The 22,654-nt window shown below is 38.4% G+C and overlaps 1 protein-coding gene across 2 annotated transcripts in view; it reads left to right on the forward strand.

The window, feature by feature from the left end:
- Positions 1-17,482, forward strand: part of cfap20dc (CFAP20 domain containing) — a 29,904-nt gene extending 12,422 nt beyond the window's left edge. Inside the window, exons 13-17 of one of the 2 annotated variants that reach the window (XM_034532259.1) lie at positions 3,006-3,341; positions 4,257-4,496; positions 9,659-9,720; positions 16,406-16,500; positions 17,364-17,482. In XM_034532259.1, the coding sequence (XP_034388150.1) occupies positions 3,006-3,341; positions 4,257-4,496; positions 9,659-9,720; positions 16,406-16,500; positions 17,364-17,482 (852 nt within the window). Of the gene's footprint in view, positions 1-3,005; positions 3,342-4,241; positions 4,497-9,658; positions 9,721-16,405; positions 16,501-17,363 lie in introns of both variants that reach the window. The other variant, XM_034532258.1, reaches the window with a different exon arrangement.
- Positions 17,483-22,654: the final 5,172 nt, after the last annotated feature.

The following is a 22,654-nucleotide window of genomic DNA, read 5'->3' on the forward strand; positions in this document are numbered from 1 at the left end:
TTAAAAAAATTGCCCAACTGAAAAAACTAGCCCATTGCTTAAACTCTTTTCCAATGAATGTAGCTGGCAACACTAGATCCAAAAGTTGCCAAATTTAATAAGAAATTTGCCAAGTCTGCAACGTTGGCCGGTAAGTAGGCAGGTAGCCCATCCAATCATCCCACTCGGGCTGAAATAAACGATTGGACGGGTTTATTACAGTCCTGCCGCGGCCACACATTTAATCTTTTCTGTCAGAGCATTTGATTCATTGATTACTGTCAGGATGTAATGATAATTAAAAAAATATATATATATATAAAGGAAAGGGGTTTAAAGAAGATTACCAACCCTACCTTTAAAGGTTTCTGGTGTGTTGTATTATTTCTTGTCATTATTTTGAAATCCTCAGAGGGAGCCAAAGGGTTACGTAGGAACTATTTTTCTCCTGACTGACAGCACTCCTGTTTCTTAGTGGTCTTGTTGGTGTTGTAGCTTTCTGTGTCCTCCATAAATTAAATTTTCAGTGATCTATACATATCCAGGAGCCTTTATCCGTGATTTTAAGCAGAAAAACAAGGATAACGGCAAAATAATATAAAATGAGCAGAGAGCCAGCAGCAAGTGTCTTAGAAGAAAGCTAGAAGTTATCTTATGAAGATATATGAAAGAAAACAAAATGTCAAAACACTTATCTGAGTTCAACGTTGACTTACTTAGAATAGGCTTCCACATGACAAAAATAGATACAGTATAGGTACAGTATAAAGTGCAAGACATGCGACATCGGTTGTCAAACAGTTTTAGCATATCACATTGTTAGTGTGACGGTTTGGAACAAAAGACAACAGGGGATGGACGCAAACGCAGATAGACACAGGGAGCAGAGGAATGATAAACGGTGATTTTAATAAAGACATATCCAAAACAAAGGTTACAAAGCAGGTGAGTCCAAAAATGAGTAACTGAAAAAGACACTAAACAGAACTGGGTAACTTGGACATGTGCAAAAGGGATATTAACAGGAACATAGCAGACAAACCAACCAGCGGATAAAAGAGAGGACTATACATACACAATAAACTAATCAGACAACAAGACACAGGTGGGCTGACATGAGGGCAGCTGAAAGATGATTGGTGGAAGAAACACAAGGGAACACAGAAAAGGGAAAACCACAAAGACAGGAAGTCAAACTACCACAGGACACATGAGGCAGCGAACTTCAAAATATAGAAGGAAACAAACTGTCAAATCCAAGATCATGACAGCTAGAAGCTTTATTATGTTCAAACCACCATATTCTGACACCCTGACTATAGTAATTATTAGACTGTGGTTTGCCATCGGACACAAGTTATCCTGATTTTGATTTTCATTCATTTATGGCAGGTTGCTCATTTCTCAACTTTGAGCAATATCATCTTTCAAGGTGTTGCATCAGTTTCATGCAATTCTTTGGAGCTAACTTTTTTTCTTAAACATAGAGAAATATTAAAGGCAAAACAAAGCAATGAACTTGCAGAACCATTTTGAAATGTATGAAATATAATAGACCAATTTAAAATGTTATATATTTGAATTGGAATTTCAGTTATTTGAATGCAATAAGAACTGAAATAATGGGCTATGCAGTAGTACAGCAACAGTCTACTCAAATGCTGGCTAAACAGTGCATCGCTTCATGCCCTCAAAACACAGGCTGGCACATACACTTATACACACACACACACACACACACACTAACACACTGCCAACCCACACACTCACAGCCACGCCCATAAAAGTCCTTTCAATAATACATTACGCTCATTGTTTATTCACTTGCTCTTATGAAAATGATAACGCTTTGAAAGAAAAGAGAAAACAAATAACATGTGTGGAGCTCAAAGTGCCAATGTCTTGAACCCCCAAACTAAAGTCAGAGATGATAGAAAACGCATCAAAAGGAGACAGCAAAATGAAGAAACAAAGAAAGAGTGCACTTCTTAGGGAAGCTTCAAACATTCCAATTCATAAGAAACATTGTCAATAATATGAACCTAAATAGTCTAGGTGTGCTGGCAATCTGTCTGTAGATTGACTGACTGTTGAGATGGGGCATAATAATGGCATTAAAGGAACAATCTCATGTAGGTTTTGAGTATGAAACATTCACTCCTTGTCGTTAGTGGTAGCTCTGAAAAGTGTGTAGCTTTCTACTTTGTGGACAATGGCAGCTGTAGTCAGCTTTGATTCAATAGTTAAAATGGATTCCAACTGTGACCCAGTTTCACTGTAAAAAGACAATGTATCAAAATGTCCACAGAAACTCCACACATACTGCATGCTCAGTGTGGTCCAAAACAATCACATTTTCTCCAGTATGGCATATTGTCCAGCTTTCAAGTGCCGCTAGTCTGTGTTGTGTATATACTACACTTACCTTATTGTGGGTTTCTAAGAATCATTTGTGTTAACCTGTATTTTCGGTGAGAGAATATTTTTTTGTTTCAGGGCTTTTTTGAAAAGTTTCCATGGGCGTTTATTCGCTATGAAACTGGGTCACAGTTGGAATGTATTGTTACTTTTGTAGCTGCCGTCCTCAGTAAATGAGCAAGTTACAAACTTTTCAGAATCACGTATCTTTCTGGGTTTCTTGGCGTGTAATGTTGAAAAGAGCCACGTACTGTGTCTGTGTTATGTAACCTGATTAGGCGACACATTGTGAACTATATTTCTGAGTGTTTGGAACTTTGGATCTGAAGGTGGGGGAGATTAGCAAACTTAAAGAGAATGCCATTACCCTTTTTAAATGTGAGGTTAATTTAAAGCTAACCCACCAACACCTGTTCAATCCCAATGACTGTTTGCCATTTCATTATCAAATTTCATTAAGCACAGTTACATCTAAAGGGCATAACATTAAAGTTATTCAGGTGACATAAGAAACAGTCTACCATTTACTCTTCGGCCATGACTAATCCTCCATTTTACAGTGATTGAAATAATTTACAATTAATACATTTTCCCTGTATATCTTTCAGGATAAGAGCTACAACACGTTCAACCCTGTCACTCCCAGATCTCCCAGTCTAACTCTAGATGTGCAACGTGAAGTCCATCCTGAATCTCACAACATTGATCAAATAACACCAAAAGAGCTCAATCCAGCTACCACCGGTATGCTGTCTCCATCCAGTGCGAGAGCTGAACCAGCTGGGATCGCCCCCACACGCTGCCTCTCACCAAGCAGACAGGAAGTCAAGTGTGGCACGCGTGGATCAGAGGTGGTGAACCAGGTTGTGGATGAGAACAGCAGTGTATCGCTTTCAAGGAGACTCCTGCAAGAAGTCAAATTGGATGACTCCACACAGCACAAGGTACTGCTTGTATCTACAACAGCCCTCATTCAGAGTGCTATGGCTCTATATATTTATTTTGTGACAGAGAGACACGGTCTAGGAAGACTTGTAAAAAAAAAAGTTAGTAATGCCGTGCTCAGAAGGATCAGACTATACAGTCTGTTACAAATTGAGGTTGGCCGCCGCTCCAGTTGAAAAGATCCAGGATCACAGGATAGTCAACTGGAGAGATCACAAGGCCTGAAGGGAGATCTGTCACTTGGCTGTTGAGTTCTGCATTTATGTAACTCACTGCTGAGACATGTCCCAGCATCCTTCATCACAGCAGCTCTTGACTGCTGATTTGTGCCAACTCCAGCAGGCAGCATGCAGTGAGGGCTTTGACTGAAAGGTTGTCAGAGAAAAATGACACCAAGTTTGTTTCCCTCCCTGCATCCCTGGTTTATTGACTGCCATTGATTCAATACCAGGGCAACACCAGGCATCCTTGCACAAATCAGGTTAGCATAGCCCTCTCCTAAACCAGTAGATCCACTGTGTAAGACATTTCCTCACAGGGTCTAAACAAAGACTACCCAGCCTTGCCTTGAGCTCTGTCGAGGACTTCTGTCTGCTGTTTTGAGATTTACTTGACTTTGTACCAACGAGAATCATAATAACAATAGGTCAGTTTTTATATGGAAATATGCTGTTCTAATATGAATGACAGGCTGGGGGCAGGAGTAATTTCTCTGGTATTGGGACGAGAAAGGAATATATAGTTTACTCTGTTGTGGGATTGGGACAGGACAGGAGTTTTTCTGTGGGAGTAAGATGGGACAGTAGTGAAAATCCACTCCTGGTTTACCCTCTAGTGTGTATGTGTGACTGTGACTAAGTGCATTGTCATTGCATAAAAAAAAATAATTGTTCCCACAGGTAATCGTTTTAAAGGCAGAAGACAACAACACTCTGAAGCCTGTTGACTCCAGCGATTACAACCTACACATGCTTAGCCGTCTGCGGATGCACGGCGATGATGATCACGAGCTTCGAATGCTGGCAAGTCTAAAAAGGGAGCAGGACAAATATGAATGTAGAGCCTCAGGCCTCAGTGCATCACAGATCCACCACTGCAATGTCAGCATCAGCATGAGCAGTGACGACGCCTCTACCTGGACCCACATCTCCACGGTCTGTACCGTCATCCTCTGCTACTCTTGATCCTTCATTGTTGATTCTTCACTAACGAGCAACACTCACATGCAGCTCATTTACTATTTACAATCATTAGTACGTTGTCCTTCTCTCTATCTCCCGTCTGGAATAATTTTTTTGACCCGGGTTGATCCTAAACCTTGTTAATTTCCATTTCAAACCTCCAGCTTATACCACCGTGAAGTGCTAATGCACCTCTTTCTCCAGCGTGTTTTCTGCATTACAAAAGATTATGGAGATATAAGCACATTAATTGGCCTCTTACAGCTTTAAAAAGCACACTGGCATAATATCCACGGTTCCCGCCAGTGAAAAAATGATTTAGGTCATTTGACATGATCCCCAGATGCCTTTTTAGAATTCAAAGATGGCATAGTTTGCTCTTGGCTGTTGAAGGTCATTTAGATCCATGGACCATTAGCATAAGCACATTGCACTCATGAAGAGAGAACACTGCTCTGCTTAGCCCTACTGGGTCCACTGTGAGATCCCCAGTGATACAATCATCACAGATGCTGGCGTTGAAGGCCTGTTACCATTTCTGTACTTGCAGATATGCATTAATATAATGAGATTCAAGCAGAACACATTGAATAGTGGTAATGCCGCAGGGATTATCATTTCACTGTTTCTTTTAGAGGACACAGTGATGTGGTGACCAATAAAAACATATATCTTTTGACCGAACCATTAGAACAGTTTTCCACAGGGACAGGATGAAATTTACTTTTGACTTAATCAAACCCTGAAGGGATGTTTTTTCCGAATAAGCTGCAGTGCTTTACAATTACTTATTATTACATATGGCAACAGCACCACCATCAGCATATACAAAAAATGCTTTGCCAATACAGAGAGAGAAGAAAAGACATTAAAAAAGACATTAAATTAATTTTTCAAATACAGATATAGTTGTTCTTTTGTAAATGTTTTTCTATTCTTCCGACCTTCTGAAAGCACTTTAACACTACATGTCATCATTCACCCATTCACACCCTGAAGACAGCGGTGAACATGCCCATCAGGACTATCTAATCATTCATACAACATTCACACATTGCAGGAACGACCTGCGGGGGCAAATCAGGGTGAAGTTTCTTGCCCAAGGACACATCCACATGGACGTGTGGAGCTGGGGATCTACCACTGAGCCAGTCACCCCTTGTAACAAATACAACTTTTAAAAATGATCTAATAAGTGTCTGTGAAAGGGAAAAAAACAGAGATGGTTTTGGGAGCCAAGAAGAGAATAGTCACTGTCTGGAGCTGTAACTCCTCCAGTAGAAATGTCTTGTCCCTGGGTGCTGTGACTCAAGTGGCCGGTTGTTGCCATCTATACTGTTGCTGTCTCTGCTGCTGAAACTACTGTACCAGTAACTTCACCCCCAGGCGATTATATATAAGAGCAAGAGAGAGATTTGATACACATTCTCTAGCACATAACTGAGATAAGAACTGTCAAGTCTGTTTATTTCCTGTTGGACCATGGTGTTGGATTATAGCTATGACAGATTGAAGAAAGAAAACACTCAAAAAGGAAAACTCCAACCAACATCTTTTTGTATAGAATACTTTCAACTCCCCTTGGCTTGAAAAGTGGCAGTTTCATCCTTCATTGTGAATTTGTGTCAGTCCAAATAAACTCCAGTGGGGATGTTGAATAGGTGTTTGGTTTTGAAATGGAGGTAAACTATCAAATACTTCATGTGATGGGATGAAAGGTTTGTTAAAATATTCAACTATATCTTTTGGTAATAACAATTTATTACTGATGAGAGCAGTGTGAAGGACTGATTTTATTCCCAAATATTTTTTACTGAACTGAAGGACAGAATCTGAATTTAAAAATTGTGACAAACAAAAGATAATAATAATATTTATTACTCCCTAGGAAGATTTTGAGACAATTTGTCTGCCGTCTAAAATTCTGCCTGTCAGTTCTTGTGACACGGGCTCTCGCAGCTTTCCTTTTATACATTCCGAACAACATAGTCAATGTTGAAGAGTTAAGTAATTGGCCAGTGAAACAACTCTTTACATAAATCAATACATGTCCTTTGCTTTTCCTCTAAATGAGTTATGTCCGGCAACACTTGAGTCTTCAATTGAACCCGCCGTGTATTCTCGGGTGTGCCTAGATTTACTTCCATTTAATTCCAGCTGGCTACTTTAATATATTAAATTCTGATTATAATAAAATAGTTTGGATTATCAAGTTGCAATTTGCTCTGTGTATACATTTTACAACCACTAGCCTTTGAAATAGTTTGAAATATAAATAGTTATTTACAGACAGTATTCTCTTTTGCAATAATTCACTACATGTTTACAATCCAGTAGGCAGACTTATTAAAATATAAAATAATTAAGCCAGTGTTTATGATGGAATTTGGTCTTTTGCTGCCAATTTTTTTCTCTGTGGGGTAAATGGCCCCTGACCACCCTAACTCACGTTGTTTCTTGCCCTCATTATATCCCACAGGCCCACCTAAATTAATATTTCTAGCTAAGTGGTTCATTTGAACACTGGCATTGAGCCATGTTTCTGTTATGATAAAAACACAAGGTGTAGCTTCATTAAATAACACAGTACAATTCAAAGTCCAATTTGGGAAGAGAACTTCTTATGTTTAGGTAGGCTGAATCCAATACATTTCTTAAAATATATGAATAAAAATTATTATTATTAGATGTGTGAAGAGTAGTAATAAGTCAGAGATTTGCTAATGTTAAACTGCTCAGCTCTGCAATTTTGCCGGGTCAGTTGTACAAAGGGGGTAGGGCTAATAATAGGAGTAGCAGATAATGAGGAAAAAGCAGGAAAACGGCCAATAGCATGGAAAGTGCCTTGATAAAAATGGACGTTACAACGTTAAAATCACTAGCACTGTGCAGCGTAGTTTTACAAGCAACTGTTTTGACCCAAAGGTTTCTGCTGAGATGATGTCTCCAAAACAGAGGGCAGGCAAAGCACCAGAAATGATTGAGTCTATATAGCAATGCTGATCAGAGACAAGCAGAGCTCTTTTTTTTAAAGTGTTCTGATTGTTGTAGCATCATTTGACCCAGCAAGATAATGGATGATGCACAGGGGTGAATATGTTAGAAGGATGGTGCAGCTTGAGCACCAGAATCGCTAAATGTTTGAGCATCAGTCAAGGAGACTGGTGAAACAATAGAGGTGCCACCTACAAGAGCCAACTAGAAGTTGGGCTGTGTTGAGGACCAAGCCATACCGGCTGTGCAGAGACATTTTAAACCTTCCGTTATCAAGCTCCTCTTATATGGAACCAGCTTCCCTGGTCCAGCCCCTAGATATGCTGCTATAGGCTTATAGGCTGCTGGGGGATGTTTTAGGATACACTGAGCACCTATCTCCTCTTCTCTCTCTCCTTATGGATGAATTTACATCTCTCCATTGCACCTTATTAACTGCGGAGTCGTTGTGACTTCACGTCTCATAGGGTCCATTGGACCTGGAGGTGTCTGATGCCTGGTGAGCCGGCCTCCCGCGTTGGCCCTGCTGATGCGCCTCCTCTCTACCTCCTTCTGTTTCATGGATTGGAGTTCCATTCATACATTGTCATATTCATGTAATGTGTTTATGTAACTCTATAATGCTGTTCATTCTGTACACATGACATCTATTGCATCTGTCCATCCGGGGAGAGGGATCCTCCTCTGTTGCTCTCCTGAAGGTTTCTTCCCTTTTTTCCCTGTGAAAGGTTATTTTTGGGGAGTTTTTCCTGATCCGATGTGAGGTCCTGGGACAGGGATGTCGTATGTGTACAGATTGTAAAGCCCTCTGAGGCAAATTTGTAATTTGTGATATTGGGCTATACAAAATAAACTGAATTGAATTTTGGGAGGCTGGACAGCAGGTAGTGTTTTAGACAAGTCATCACATTGACTCTGCAGCTACAGGCAGCATGTTGTTGTGTTCACTCACTGACCACAATGTGCTGTTGAATAAAGAGGTGATCAAAACTGGTGATGCACTTATGTTAGCAGCAGATGTTTGTCTAATTATTTTGGAGCCAAGCCTTCCCTTTGATTCTGTAGTTCATGCAAGTTTAAATTACACTTGAGGCACTGGGTTTAATATTACAGATAGAGTACAGAAATGGTTTAGCTCCTACCTGCCCAAAATCATTTTCTCCATCACAAGACATGTAACTAATCATCATCATCAGTACATATTACTTGCATAATTCCACAGGGTACTATTTAAGGTCTCTTTTTAGAAGAGGATTGCCTAAAGAAGGCACTGGGGCGCACAGACAGCTCAACATTTACTTAAGCAATGCAAAGACTACAGCTTCAGCATGACTGCTTCTTCATCAACGCCATGTAACATAATAGCCTTTAAACAGGCTCCAGATTTAAATAGCCTCCTGAGGCTATAATATGGTCTTTAGCTTTGACAAGATAGAGAGGATAATGCACTTGTGTTTCTAACAGCGGAATATTACTATTTAATGAATGTGAAACCATTCTTATCTTCTTCCTCTGTGAAATGTATCTTATACGCACACCTCTCAAAGAATGTCACTTTTCTTTTCTTTTCTTTTTTAAGGTTTGCCAGAAAGTCAGTGATGTTTCATACTTGCCATTTAATATGGCACACAACATACAGGAGGCCTTTTCTTTAAATTGTGACCTGCACTGGCCGTATATGGATTTCCCTAAACTGTAGAAACTTTAGGATTAATTTGTGTTCAAACTAATGACGTTGAGATAATATTCCTGGTTTGGCAATGTTGTTGATGTGTGCCTGTACATTTTAATGAGGCACTGTATGTGATATTGGGCAACTGAGTTGATTTTCTTGACAGTGGTCTTTCCACAAAACGTGCTGATCTCTGGGACAGTTTATATGTCAAAACATGCACAATTTCTGTTGAAAAACATTCATAATTTGTCAAGCAATCAAGATTAAATAGTAGTCTTCATCACTGGACTACATTGAATTCTGTGTTCATTATATTATTTGTTGCCCCAATAAACCATGCAGTGTTCTTTAAAACTTAATAGCGATAACTAATCAATTTTGGAAACACTCTGCTCGTTCTTGAGTTCTGAGTATTTGTGGGAATTTTAACACAACCTTTGGTTTTCTCCTTATATTGCTGATCAAGCCAGCTAATCAGGGTCACCACTATCAGAAGGAAATGAACCCCCTCCTGCAATCAAACCCCAGGTAAGAAAGCATATGTCACACAGCTCCACAATGTGAATTTATAATAAAATGTACACTACTCGACAAGGTTAACACAGTCTTTGAGTAGAAACCACACATATTGAGATGTTACTTATATGTTGTGCATGAAGGTCGAGCTATGGATAGAGTTGTTCTCTTTAAAAATAACAACATGGTGTCTCCACCAACTTCTTGGAGAGTAGAAGTGATAATACTTGAGAAAGGTGCAAGCCACACTGATGTATTTCATGTAACAGACAGACAGCTGACAATTGCCTAATGTAGCCTTCTTTTTGTATTTGGCAGCAAGATCATAAAACTCACACTGAAATTCATAATCAGATGGTACCTGCAGTGACTGCAGAATTAAGGCTAAAGGTCAACTGTCAGATAGATATGCAAATTGGGGCTTTTCTCGCTCACAGATGAGTCTGAATAAATTGAGTGTATGTCAGGTACTGTAGTTTTCTTCTCCCATAAATGCTTCAAAAGTGAACATGATTGGTTGTGAAGGCTGGAAGCAATTAAGACATTATTGTTATTACTATTATCATTCATACCTGTCATACTTTCAGAAAAAACATGCATTCAAACGATTGGAAGGAATCTTCAAATTGGACACATTTTCCAATTTTGTCATGCATTTTCCTCGTCTGATATCTGACAGAATTGTCAACTTGTTCCACTCCATTTCCATCTTTGATCTAACGTTGCCTCCACTCCACTTGCAACCAACGTATCCGCATAGCAATGCCAGCATACTTGTTTTGCTCGAGTTTTAAAAGGATAGTTCAGGTCCTTTGAAGTGAGGTTCTATGATGTCCTTATCCATAGCATATTATTTTCAGTCGATGGCAGGCAGTACACCCCCATTTTGGAGAAGCAGAGGACCAAAGCAATGTACTTCTGTGGAAGGGTACAGCTGCAAAACGCATTTTAGCATCCTTAAAGAAAGCGTCACCTAAATGAATCAATATCCGTTCAAATGTACGGTATGTTTAGAATTCCAAGTGGGAAATTAACTAAAAGTGAAACTTATCTCAGCTCTCTTCAACGCCAGTAGCCTTCATTAACAAACACAGTATAGATCCGTTTCACTTTCAGTTCAGTTTCCTATCAGAAAATATTCTAAATATAGGCTACACTTAAACTGATATATATTTGTTTTAAGTGGGTCTGTCTCATAGGTTGTTAAAATAGGCGGCAACTTCCGGTTCTGCAGAGTAAAGCCAATGCGGACGTGTCTTAAAACTTGCATTCTTTGTACTGGCCAGCAGGCTCCGGTTGCAAAGAGAAGTCAAATCGATTAAGTACTCCTGTCTGCTCCTCCAAAATGGGGGCATTATGACTTTAGATATAAAACATGTAGTCTACAGCGCACAGATTAACAACAACTTTACAGCTTCTTGACAAACCAAGAAATTGCTGTTTCGTGTCAGGATACCAGACAAAGGAATCAACTCTGTTGAGTGGGCGGCGGAATCAAATGTCTAGAGCCAGGCAAGCATGCTTTATTGAGCATCAACCTCACGTTTCCATGCGTATTGTAAAGAAAATGTACTTGAAGGATTAAATAAATGCTTCAGGTCGCAGTTACGCTCTTAAGACACAACTGAGATGAGAGCCTATACACGGAGCCCCGTGTAAACAGCTACAAAGATTAACATGAGAGAGTATCTCTAGCGTCTAAAAGGGGTTCGACAGTTGCACAAGCATTATTCAAGTCTTTTCTAATTATTCTTACGTTACTCAGTTATTGTTTTGCTTCTTATATTCACCACTGGCAACTTTCTGACTCTATATTTTCTAGATAATTTATGTTACAGAGAAAGTCCTAAAAAATGAAAAGCTGGAGTTGGACTCACCATTAAGCACTGTCTTTCAGCAGTCATAAAAGAAGAAATCCATCATTGATGAAGCAATGGCCAACTTCTGCAAGGCAGGAGCTTGTAGTTCATAATGCAAAGCAACCACGAGACATGTTCCACCTTGTTTTACCCGCCTACGGGTTACAACCAGAGTACGGATACAGTTCTAACCTCAAAAGGAAAACATGTTGATAAATGGGCTGATATTACTGGAGGACGCTGCATAATTTACAACATATATTGTTTTGGGAAAGTGCATCCAATATCAACTACAGCTATATACAATGCTAAAAAGAATACATTGTGTAGCTCAGAAAGTTGAGAGAAAGTGGTTCAATCAAAAAGGCAAACAACACTTTGTCTGTCGTGTGTTGAACATTACAGATGGCTGTAACAGTAAAAGATTATCTGGGAGTAGAATTTCTTTTCTTTAAATTAAGGTAAATGGGCTTCTTAAGTTTCAAGATGAGATGAAATATAGTTCGGAAAAGTGTAACCCTAATTGACGTTCAGTCAGTTTTTTTTAAATTATATATTCCTGCAATATATATTCCAATAATCAAATATCTCTTGGAGACAATATGTTGAGGACAAGATAGAAAAAACTAACTACAATATCACACATTACCATCTGGACATTATCTAAAGGCTTACAAGAATTGTATATCCATCTCAAGGCCCATGTCAGCATTTGGATGATCCCTTGGTTGTCCTTAAAGGTTTCTGGAGACCCTGCGTCACCCCACTGAGCCCTTTCTCTGCTCATCCATCTCTATGTTGGTGTATACAACCATGCGGCACGTTACAAGAGAAGACGAAGGGATTGCATCATAGGTCTGCTACTCAAATTATGCAACCACCTCTTATCTAACACTTTTGATTTATTGATGAGCAGTGAGGTAGCCTGTTGTGAACATGTGTAGACTTAGACATGTTCATATTTCAATCCTAACATGTTTTGGGGCTCTTTAAATATTCAGTGAGGTTATGCTGTTTTATTGAATGTCCACTGAAATTAATATGACGATTTACAGCTACCTCAAACATGCTCCCCGACTTGTCTCACAAAGAACTACAGCATCCGCAGCTGTACTTCTGAAATGAGACTATGAAGCAAGCCTTGATTTACAGATCGGAAGACCAGCTGCACAGGATTTGTTGTTTTTTATGCTCCTTTTCTTTTAGGCATTGCATTCTGAGAATTCCTGACAGTGAATTCTATCATGGTATTATTTGACATCATTGCAAGGCTTCCTCGCTTTTGAGATCTACAGTCTCTTTGACAGCCTAAATGCTCCTGCTGCTGTGCTTAATGTTACCAGGGCTTTTCTAGCATTGTTAACATGCGTCTTTGCATGTGATGCTCTTTGGCTGGTATACCATACGGAAAACCACAAATCAGACACAGAGACCTTGAGTAGCAATTCAATTCAATTGCATTTATTTTGTACAGCCCATAATACCAAATTTGCTTCAAAGGGCTTTACAATCTGTACACATACAACATCTTCTGTCCCAACACCTTCACATCGGTACAGGAAAAACTCCCCCCAAAAAAGAAAGACCAACAAAATGGAGTTACAACACTTTTAATGCATATGATATAAATGATTCATAGAGTATAATGACAGTAGTAAGCTGAATATTGATAGCAATAAGTGGATACAATACAAATAATAATGATAATAAAAGTAATAGTAATGTGACTAATAATAATAATAATGATACTAGCAGGGCCACGGCAGGAGGCACAACCACAAAGATAAAACCATAATCCATGGAAACCTGAGGCGAGAAAGCACAAAGACTCCGGAGAAGAAGCAAAGTTAGTAATTTGCATTAATAAAACATGAATATATACAGACGGAGAGAGAGAAGAGAAAAGAGCTCAGTATATCCTAGGAAGTCCCCCGACAGTCTTAGCCTATAGCAGCATAGGGGCTGGACCAGAGCAAACCTGAGCCAGCCTTAACTATAAGCGCTATCAAAAAGAAAAGTCTCCTCTTAAATGTGGTGAGTGTGTCTGCCTCCCTGAGTGACACAGAATATGTTTCCCAGGAGAGGAGCTGGATAGCTGAAGGCTCTGGCTACCATCTTATTGTTTGAGACTCTAGGAACCACAAGTAGCCCTGCATTCAGTGAGCGTAGCTCTCTAGTGGGGTAATAGGGTACAATAAGCTCCTTAAGATATGATGCTGCCTTGCCAATTAAAGCTTTGTAGGTGACGAGAAGGATTTTCTTAGTACACAAGCTGGATCAGACTTATTAGAAAATCTTGATAAAAGGGAATTGTAGTAGTCTAGTCTAGAAGTAATAAATGCATGAACACATTTTTCTGCATCACTTTGAGACAGAATGTGCAATGTTACAAAGGTGAAAAAAGGCAGTCGTTGAAATTAATTTATATGTTGGAATTGAAGGACATAACCTAATCAAAGATAACTGAGATTCTTTACGCTGGTGCTGGATGTCAGGGCAATGCAATTTAGAATAACTAAATCATTAGATTACATTTCTAAGGTGTTCTGGGCCTTGTAGAATAACTTCAGTTTTGTCTGAGTTTGTATGTCTTTAAGAAATGCTTGAAGTTTAGCAAACTGGCAGGTTTTTTCTGGCTTGATCGATAACAATAATTGAGTATCATCTGCGTAACAATTCAAGTTTATGGATTATAATATTGCCTAATGAGAGCCTATATTAGGTGAAATTGCTCCAAGCACAGAACCTTGTGGAACTCTTTGACAAACCTTTGTGTGCATGGAGGATTCATCGTTTATATACCAACTGGGATCGATATGATAAATAGGATTAAAACCAGCTTAGTATGGTTCCTTTAATGCCAATCAAATGTTCTAGTCCCTGTAATAGGATGTGATGGTAAATGGTGTCGAATGCAGCACGGCTAACAACTCTGATGCAATTAGAAGGTCATTCGTCATTTTCAACAGTGCTGTCTCTGTGCTATGATGCACTATAAATCCTGACTGAAAATCCTCAAATAAACTATTGTTATGTAGAAAGCCACACACCTGATTTGAGACTACTTTCTCAAGGATCTTAGAGAGAAAGGAAAGGTTAGAGATCGACTTGTAGTTACCAAGACACCTCTGGATCAAGACAGGCCTTCTTAAGAAGAGGTTTAATTGCAGCTACTTTGAAGTACTGGTACATGGCCTTGTTGTAAATACCGATTGATCATATCTAGTATAGATACAATTCTAAAAAGCAGTACAATTGCAAGGATTTCAGACAAATAGAGTTGCCTTGACTGTTTCACTGGAAGATATTTGGAAAGCTTAATTTCTATAGACTATAATATAACCGTGCAAAATCAGTGTTCTCACTCAAATTAAATCAAACTAATGTATTCCCTCTATCACTGGTTCTTCCGTATCTGATTAATAATTACTTAACAATTGATTCACTCTCTCCAAGTTCCTTTTAACATTTGAAGTTAAATTTTCAGCTCTGTAGAGACCTTTGTCCTTGAAAATTGCTTTCATTAACTTTTGTACTCTGTTCCTGACTATCACACAATCAAAGGGATGTTAAAGTATGGTAAATGCCTTTGTTAAAAAGAAAAATCAGAGCCTCAGTAAAGATAATTTACTTGGTCACTTTAAAGGCGGTAAAAATGAATAAATCTCTTATTCAGGCTTAAATGCTTGGAGAAATGAGATATAGATAGACCGGCATGGTGTTAATCCTTGCATTTCTTTTTGATTTTCACCAGAAATAATTTAATCCTTGGTAACAATAGTGCCTGGGCATGTATGTGTCTGGCTATTTCAGATGTTATTAAATTGAAAGCTGTGAATTTGAAGCTTTTACTTTTTTATACAGGTCTCTGAAGTAGCTATGTCATCTTTTGTATTTACTTCACTGGTGCAGTTAGTTCCAGATACCATGTCACTAAAGGTACATATACCTACATTATTATAGTATAGATGACAATGGGGATTTATTGGCATCCATTAAAACCAACATGCTATTAAGTCTTTTAACACTAAAGTTAATCAGAAAATATCATTAATGAAATCTTTTGAACGTAGCCTGCTAAAAGTATTAATGTTTTACAATTTTAGTCTAGTCAACGTACTATAATGGGGTTAGTGAATGTACTTTCTTTTCAGAGGGAGTGACATTATCAATCATTGATAATGAACGTTCGAATTGTCTGCTGTCAGCTAAATGTTGTACAGAAGAAGATTATAGTACCTCATTAAATATGTTGTGATATGCACTTGTGAGATGGTATCTCCAGAGGCGAAAGATGTTAATGGATAATTGCGTAACTGACTATTATGAATTCAGTTTTTCAGGGGAATCCTGCAGTGCTTCCAAGTAATAATTCATCTTGTGGCATTTTTTTGTCTCCCTCTAATCTGTTGCTCCGTACTAAAAGAGCAGTCTTTCACTTTACTGGAAAATGATAGATGTATAGTTGTAGCCTGTGTAGTTCTCAGTCGGGGAACATAAACTCATTTAGAGAGAAAGGAAGTCCTGCTCCCTCAGACGCAGGCAAGGTTAAGACATCTACTCTGGGCCAGAATGTGGACAGTTGGAATTCGCAGCTTGAGTCAGAATGTAATAAATGATCCTTCAGGTAAAACTGTGTGGCGGTGAGCCTAAGTGTGCTGAAGAAGTGGCTCAAGGACAATGGCTGCTTAGATGGGCTTGTGAGATCACACCATGATGGGACTTCATTGTTAAAATGTCATATGGAGGCAATTTGAGTGGCACGGTACAGTAGGATGGTGTGTGTAATAATGGCATGTGTTGTCATGACTGTGTGCTTTTATGGTCTTTCCCTCTAGGGAGTGGATGGACGTACTCAGCCCTCCTATTATGCCTCCCAGCGAGCGGAGAAGGTCAGGCAGCAGTCGTAAGAATTTAGAAGATCTAATCGGAGGTACAGTAACCTTAATGTTGGTCCTTTTGCCCCCCAAGACCCTACTATGTAATGTACACACAGACAGCAAACAATACAATGCCTTAACATTACCACACTAATTGCGTAAATGTTTAGAACTAATCGAGACATTCACCGGTGTCAAAGTTTCCACCCAAAAACTGCACTCAACATGGTGGAAAAGCATGTGAAACTGTATCTAATTAAGGGTAAAGACCCATAAGAGTGGAGCTCTCTGTCCTCCATATAACTCCATAGGTCAAAAGAGACAGGTTCATTACAGGTCTGTACCCCCAAGACACATCGACAAGGTTAATTGATGAAACCTTTCAGTTTACAACATCATTTTTAAACCTCTTACACAATGTGTCTTATAATTAGTTTTCATTATCGTCGTCAAAGTTCTGATAAGATAAAAGGTTCCTCCTGGAGCATTCCATAACCTTTTTAGCATTTAACTGCCTGTCAATTTAACGGCTAAATTCTCACACTTTAAAGTAGTGGGGATTATAGAGAATCTCTTTACAGCTCCATAATGTGCTACAGGGACTGGGTGTCTTAGGTCTTGATTGATGAGAGAAAAAATGGCAGCGACAGAAAACTTTTAAATCCACCTGAGTCTGAAGGTGACCTCACCAGCCACACTTGTCATTTCTTTCCAGCAACAGCTGATAGAATCACCCTTACTCATATCTACCATAGCTACGCTACTATACATAGAAACTACATTTTACATTTTACATTCATGTATTTTTTCATCTGTTCAAATTGAATTAATTTGAATTTCCAATACACCATTATCTATAAATGTTCTGAACAATTACTATCAAGTGTTGCAGAGTGATCTTCTTGCAATATTGTAGGACGGGACGAGTCTGTAAAGGACGAGGAGAAGGAGGATGAGTATTTGAATCTGCTCTATGACCCCTGCCTGAACTGCTACTTCGATCCAAAGACTGGGAAGTACTATGAACTAGCTTGACTCAAAGCTTGAGAGAATCTAAATGAATTAATCAGAAGTTATTGACAGTGGATGAATGGTATCATCCCTTTTTGAGGCACCATTCACAGAAATATTGCTGCTTTTGTTTTTGTGAAACTAACAAGGGGATATGTGTCTCCAGAAATAGTCATGCAAGGGAGAGGGACTCAATAAATAAGACACATGCTTTTTGCAATAAATTGAGTTGTTGCCCTTTCAGTAGCACATCTGATGGGAGAAAGAGTCTTGGCTAGCAGATTAATATGTCATCCTTTTGAATGAACTTCCTGGAGTCTATTTTGACAAAGAGGTTTTCTGACATTTAAGTTTTGCTTGGATTAGTATAACAGTAAATGACATTTTTTTTAAGTAATTGAAAATATGTTGATTTTTGTATATATTGTTTGAAATAAATATGAATTGAAGTAAACATGTTGTTGATTTCATGTGTGAATTTTTTATGAACGTGTCCTGGTAAGGCGAGTTTTTAAGTTATGAAAGAAGATGATTGATTTTGAATGTATTTATTAATCAAAGGTTGATGTCCTCAGAGTTAAAATGATCCCTTGTTGTAACATGTGAACCTGTACTAGATGTTTTTTATGTAACCAACAGTAACAGACGGGGAGTTCTTTTCATCAGTCCTGCCAAAACACTGATCACATTTTCATTTTGAAGCCCACATTAATTTATCAAATTGTGATACCCTGTAGTTTTAATCAAACAATAACCCAACTGGATCAATGGCTGAGCATTCAGTTGCCCCAGCCAGCATACTGGGCCCAGATCAGGGTAGGCCTACTCTTTTTGTCAAATACTGATGTATGTAAAGTGTACACTATTATTGCATTATATTAACATAAAACATTTGAATATATTTAAGTTCCAACAAAAACTGTTTTCTATAAGTTTTCTAGCCTTCAGGATGACACATAATATGTTTTCACAGTTTTTGTTTTTTTATTTTTTGATGCCAAATGTAGATTGCTGGCCAGGCATTTCTTCAAGGAGATCACAAACGGAAATATGCTAAATTCTCTGAAAAATAATACAGTTTTGAAGTTGTGTCGAGAGCCACGTGACACACAACTATCCGTCACATGACGTTTCCTGAAAGTGGGCGTGGACATATTGCTCTTCAACAGGTGAGAGCAACCAAGAAGTAAACAACCGGCGTTTGACCTTTTGCTAACAGTCAGACAAAACATATTGAATAGTTGAAATTGTCCCCTTCATTTTGGGTCTTGATTATAATTAAATAGGTTATAATGTACAGAGCTTTAATGTTTCACAATGAAAGTAGGTTAATCAGGCTCTAAATTCGCAACGATGTCAGCGCAACAGGTAAATATGAGAAGCAATACAGCAACTGTATCCGTTAAAATACGGCTGTGGTTGTAATTAGTATGCGGACGTAACACGTGAACATGCAAAAATACCGTAAGTCATTATTATCATCGTGGTGCCAAAGTTGTTTGTCATTAAGTTTGCAGAGGCCCACAATTGAAACTGTATATATTAAGTTCAACTTTGAACTGTTTAAACTTGACATATACAGTATGTGGTTGTGTTATTATTTAGTTATTTGAAGAATCAAACAGGTTATATTATGGTTATTAAAATGGATATACTTAAAGAGAGAAGAAAAAAATGCACTATCCTTTATTGCAGAATGTTCACTATCTATCTATCCGGAAATACTTTAGTTGCCAAATCCACTTGCCATAATGTTATAAGAAATAACATTACATAATAATAATAATAATAATAATAATAATAATAATAGATTGATGCTATTGGAAGCTCCAAATCTGTCTTTATCTGGTATTAAAAGATGCCTTCCAAGTGCATTTTAAAACACGTTACATAAACGGAATGACTAAAATGTATTAATCTTACAAAATAATGTGGATACGTTACAAGTGAGTTGATATCATCTCGTCTTTTGTATCTGACTCCCGTGTGTGAATCCCATTCATCACTACAAAGATTGAAGTTCTCCCACTCTACTCCAAGCATATGATATTATGCATAGCTCTGATATTAGAGTTATTGGCTTGTGATCATAGTTCTGAAGTGAGTGATCACAGCTGTTGAGCTGTTGGGTCATACATCAGCGTGATCCATAACTCACACGCTGTGCAGCTGTCATATCTCCTACCCATATTTCCTTTTTTATCTGAGCCACACATCATGAACTGCGCTGTTACGATTATGGGCTCTTTAACTACCCCACTGTTTGATCTCAATGGATTCATTTGTCTTTTTAGGCCGGGTTAAGGCTTCACCCCGGGGTTATTGCATCGGTGATCTTCGTCTCTGTGGTGGCAATATTTGCTGCTCTATTGATCATCCGAAGATACTGCTTCCCAGTCAAGTAAGTAGACTTTATTAATGAGCCTTAACACAATTATTAAAAAATCATATTGCAGTAACAACACATCACCCCTTTCTGTCACATATCTTTATTTCAGTGAGGCAGGATACAGATACTCACAGCTGAGGCGGATGGAGGACCAGGGTTCAGCAGTGACAGAGGGTGAAGGCGACAGGGGGCCCTGCACAGTCGGAGAGGAGTCAGACTAGGTCAGTGCATCATCCCTGATTGCAGATTTCTCTGTCCTTCGTGCCACTGTACACGCTGACACAGCTGTAACTTTTCTTATCACTTCACATGTCATTTTATAAATTAATTTTTTCCCCTCCTTACAGGATCTTCTGGAATAAATCTCAGAAGCGGATGCAAATGGTCTGGCTGAAAAATTGTTTATTGTAGATGAATTGTGTGCTTTAGGGCTCAAGCAAATGATTCTTTCTATTTTATAATGAAAATATAATTTGCTTTTAGAAGCTGGAACCAACATGTTTTTATTTATTTTTTAGTGAACACGCAATGGGCGACTGTGGGTCAGTGGTTAGCAGGTCCGTCTTTCATTCAGAGGATCCCCGCTCTAGTCGATGTGTCCTTGAGCAAGACACTTGCTCCCGAATTGCTCCCCGTAGCTGTGTCTACGGTGTGCGATGTAAGTCGCTTTGGATAAAAGTGTCAGCTAAATGAAATATAATGTAATGTAAATGTTTAAGTTTGAGTAGATCACATCTGAAAAACCAGTAAGATAAAGCCAGATTTTTCTTTTAAATGTCTAACCAAAAAACCCAGCCCAGTTTTGCCCCAAAAGATTCTAAATCTCTGGAGAAAGTCAGAAAGTCGGCAACACTGACCGTTTCTCTAGGCCTCCCTCCAAAGCATACTCCCCCAAAATTACCATTATGAATGTAAACAACCTCAATCAGCGGTAAAATTGTTGATACAATGGTGCTAAATACGAGATGTGAAGTATTTCTTCTACCTCTCAACTGCTCTCATCATGGCTTAGGCTGACCCGGCGGCTTGCAGCTAACAGCGCTCACAGTACTAATTAAGCAGCAACATAAAACATAAAACTTTGCTTAAATGTGGTTGAATATACCTAAAATAAAAATAAATAAATAATAAGTTGTAGCTTAAATTCACTGGCAATGTAATAAGTGCAAATTATTGGCAATTATTGCAATGATTCAGTATCATTATCCAGCAGTTATGAAATACATGGCTGCTACATAGTATCACATGGAGGTTTGACATTTCAGATGTTTCAAACTCCCCAATTGACTTGCAGCTATACGTAGTCACACTATCTACCAGTTGTTTGCTTTGAAATACGTGAACCCACTTAAAATATTTTTGCTGTGGCATTCAGAGTCCACCGACTCTTTAATGGCCTTTAGGCTGAGTGATGTTGCATGATATTTTTAGACGGCTCTATTTCCCACAAAGAAAAAAAAAAAAATGCAACTCTACCTGCTAGAAAGTCACGAGTGAACATTGTTGGGATAACGTCAGCGTCACAGGATACTGGTGTCAGCTCACACTGATAAATCATTAATCAGAAATTCATTTCACAATGGTTTCTCTTTTAATTTGTGTTTGTATGATCAACAAATTAAGCAATATAATCAATCTGTTTTCATCTGCTATGAGATTGATTATGAGGTTAAAGTTCATGTATTATTGCAGATTTTACTCTACGGTTACTGAAGATGGCGTGAATGATGTCAGTAATGACTACTGCATGTATTTGTATATGTTGGTGTACAAATGATATCTATTCATCCTGTGTACTGGTTGATGTATTTGCCATCTGCTTGGATTGTCCTTGTTCTGTCCAACTGGTATAGTTCACTATGTCTGTCCCTTTTCTGAAGAGCACCTCTACTTTTTTATTATTGCTTAAATGTACACACAGTATTTACAAAAAGAAGGAAAAAACATGGATATTTTCTGTAATGTTATCCAGTCAAATGTTTCTCTGAATGCATAATGTTCCCTCTTATCTGTAACATGTGGTACACATAGACCCTCTGCTGGTTCTCTTTAGTATTACATATGAAGAGTGCCGTAAAGAATGCAAATCCCCTCATATGTAACAATAACAGCCCTAATTGAACTAGGTTTGGATGCATGGTGGAAAGAGTCAGTAAAGTTTTGAATTCTTTACAATTTGTGTCATGCTTGTGTGGTGCAGCTGAAGCTGTTGTAGTTCATACATTCCGTGTTGTTTTTTCCTGTATTTGTCAGCCATCTTTATGTGTGTGGTTCATGTGTCGCAATAAGGCCACGCAGAGGCTTTAAATTCCCTAATCAGCTACTCAACTTTGTCTTGGTGGATAAATTATGACCGTATTATGATCTGGCCAAAGTAACATTAATAACAATCCTAAAATCAGTTGATTACAGTCTGAAGGAAATGCTATTTTAGTTTTGACCCCTCACTTAGCTACTGCTCAGGATCAGCAGAGCAGAAGCGTAGTGACACGAGGGCTTGGCCTCTGGGATTAACATGTGGAAAATGTTTATTAGGAATAACATTAACATTAGGAATGTACCGTTCCTTTGAACATGCTCTTCAGTGACGACTAACTCTTAATGCAAACATTGTTGTCCATCCATCAAAAGTATGGATTTAAATTGTCTTGACAAATACACCATTGGCATATTTATTTTATGTTTATTGAAATAAGTCCCTTTTAGCCAGGTTTCCTTTGAAAAACAAGCTTTAATCTCAGTGGCATTTACCTGCAACACAAGGGATACAATGTGTTTTTCTAAATTGAGTTCTCATTTGTTATAGT

Source organism: Cyclopterus lumpus, chromosome 5 (assembly GCF_009769545.1).
Source record: "Cyclopterus lumpus isolate fCycLum1 chromosome 5, fCycLum1.pri, whole genome shotgun sequence".
In the NCBI taxonomy this organism is placed as follows: domain Eukaryota; kingdom Metazoa; phylum Chordata; class Actinopteri; order Perciformes; family Cyclopteridae; genus Cyclopterus; species Cyclopterus lumpus.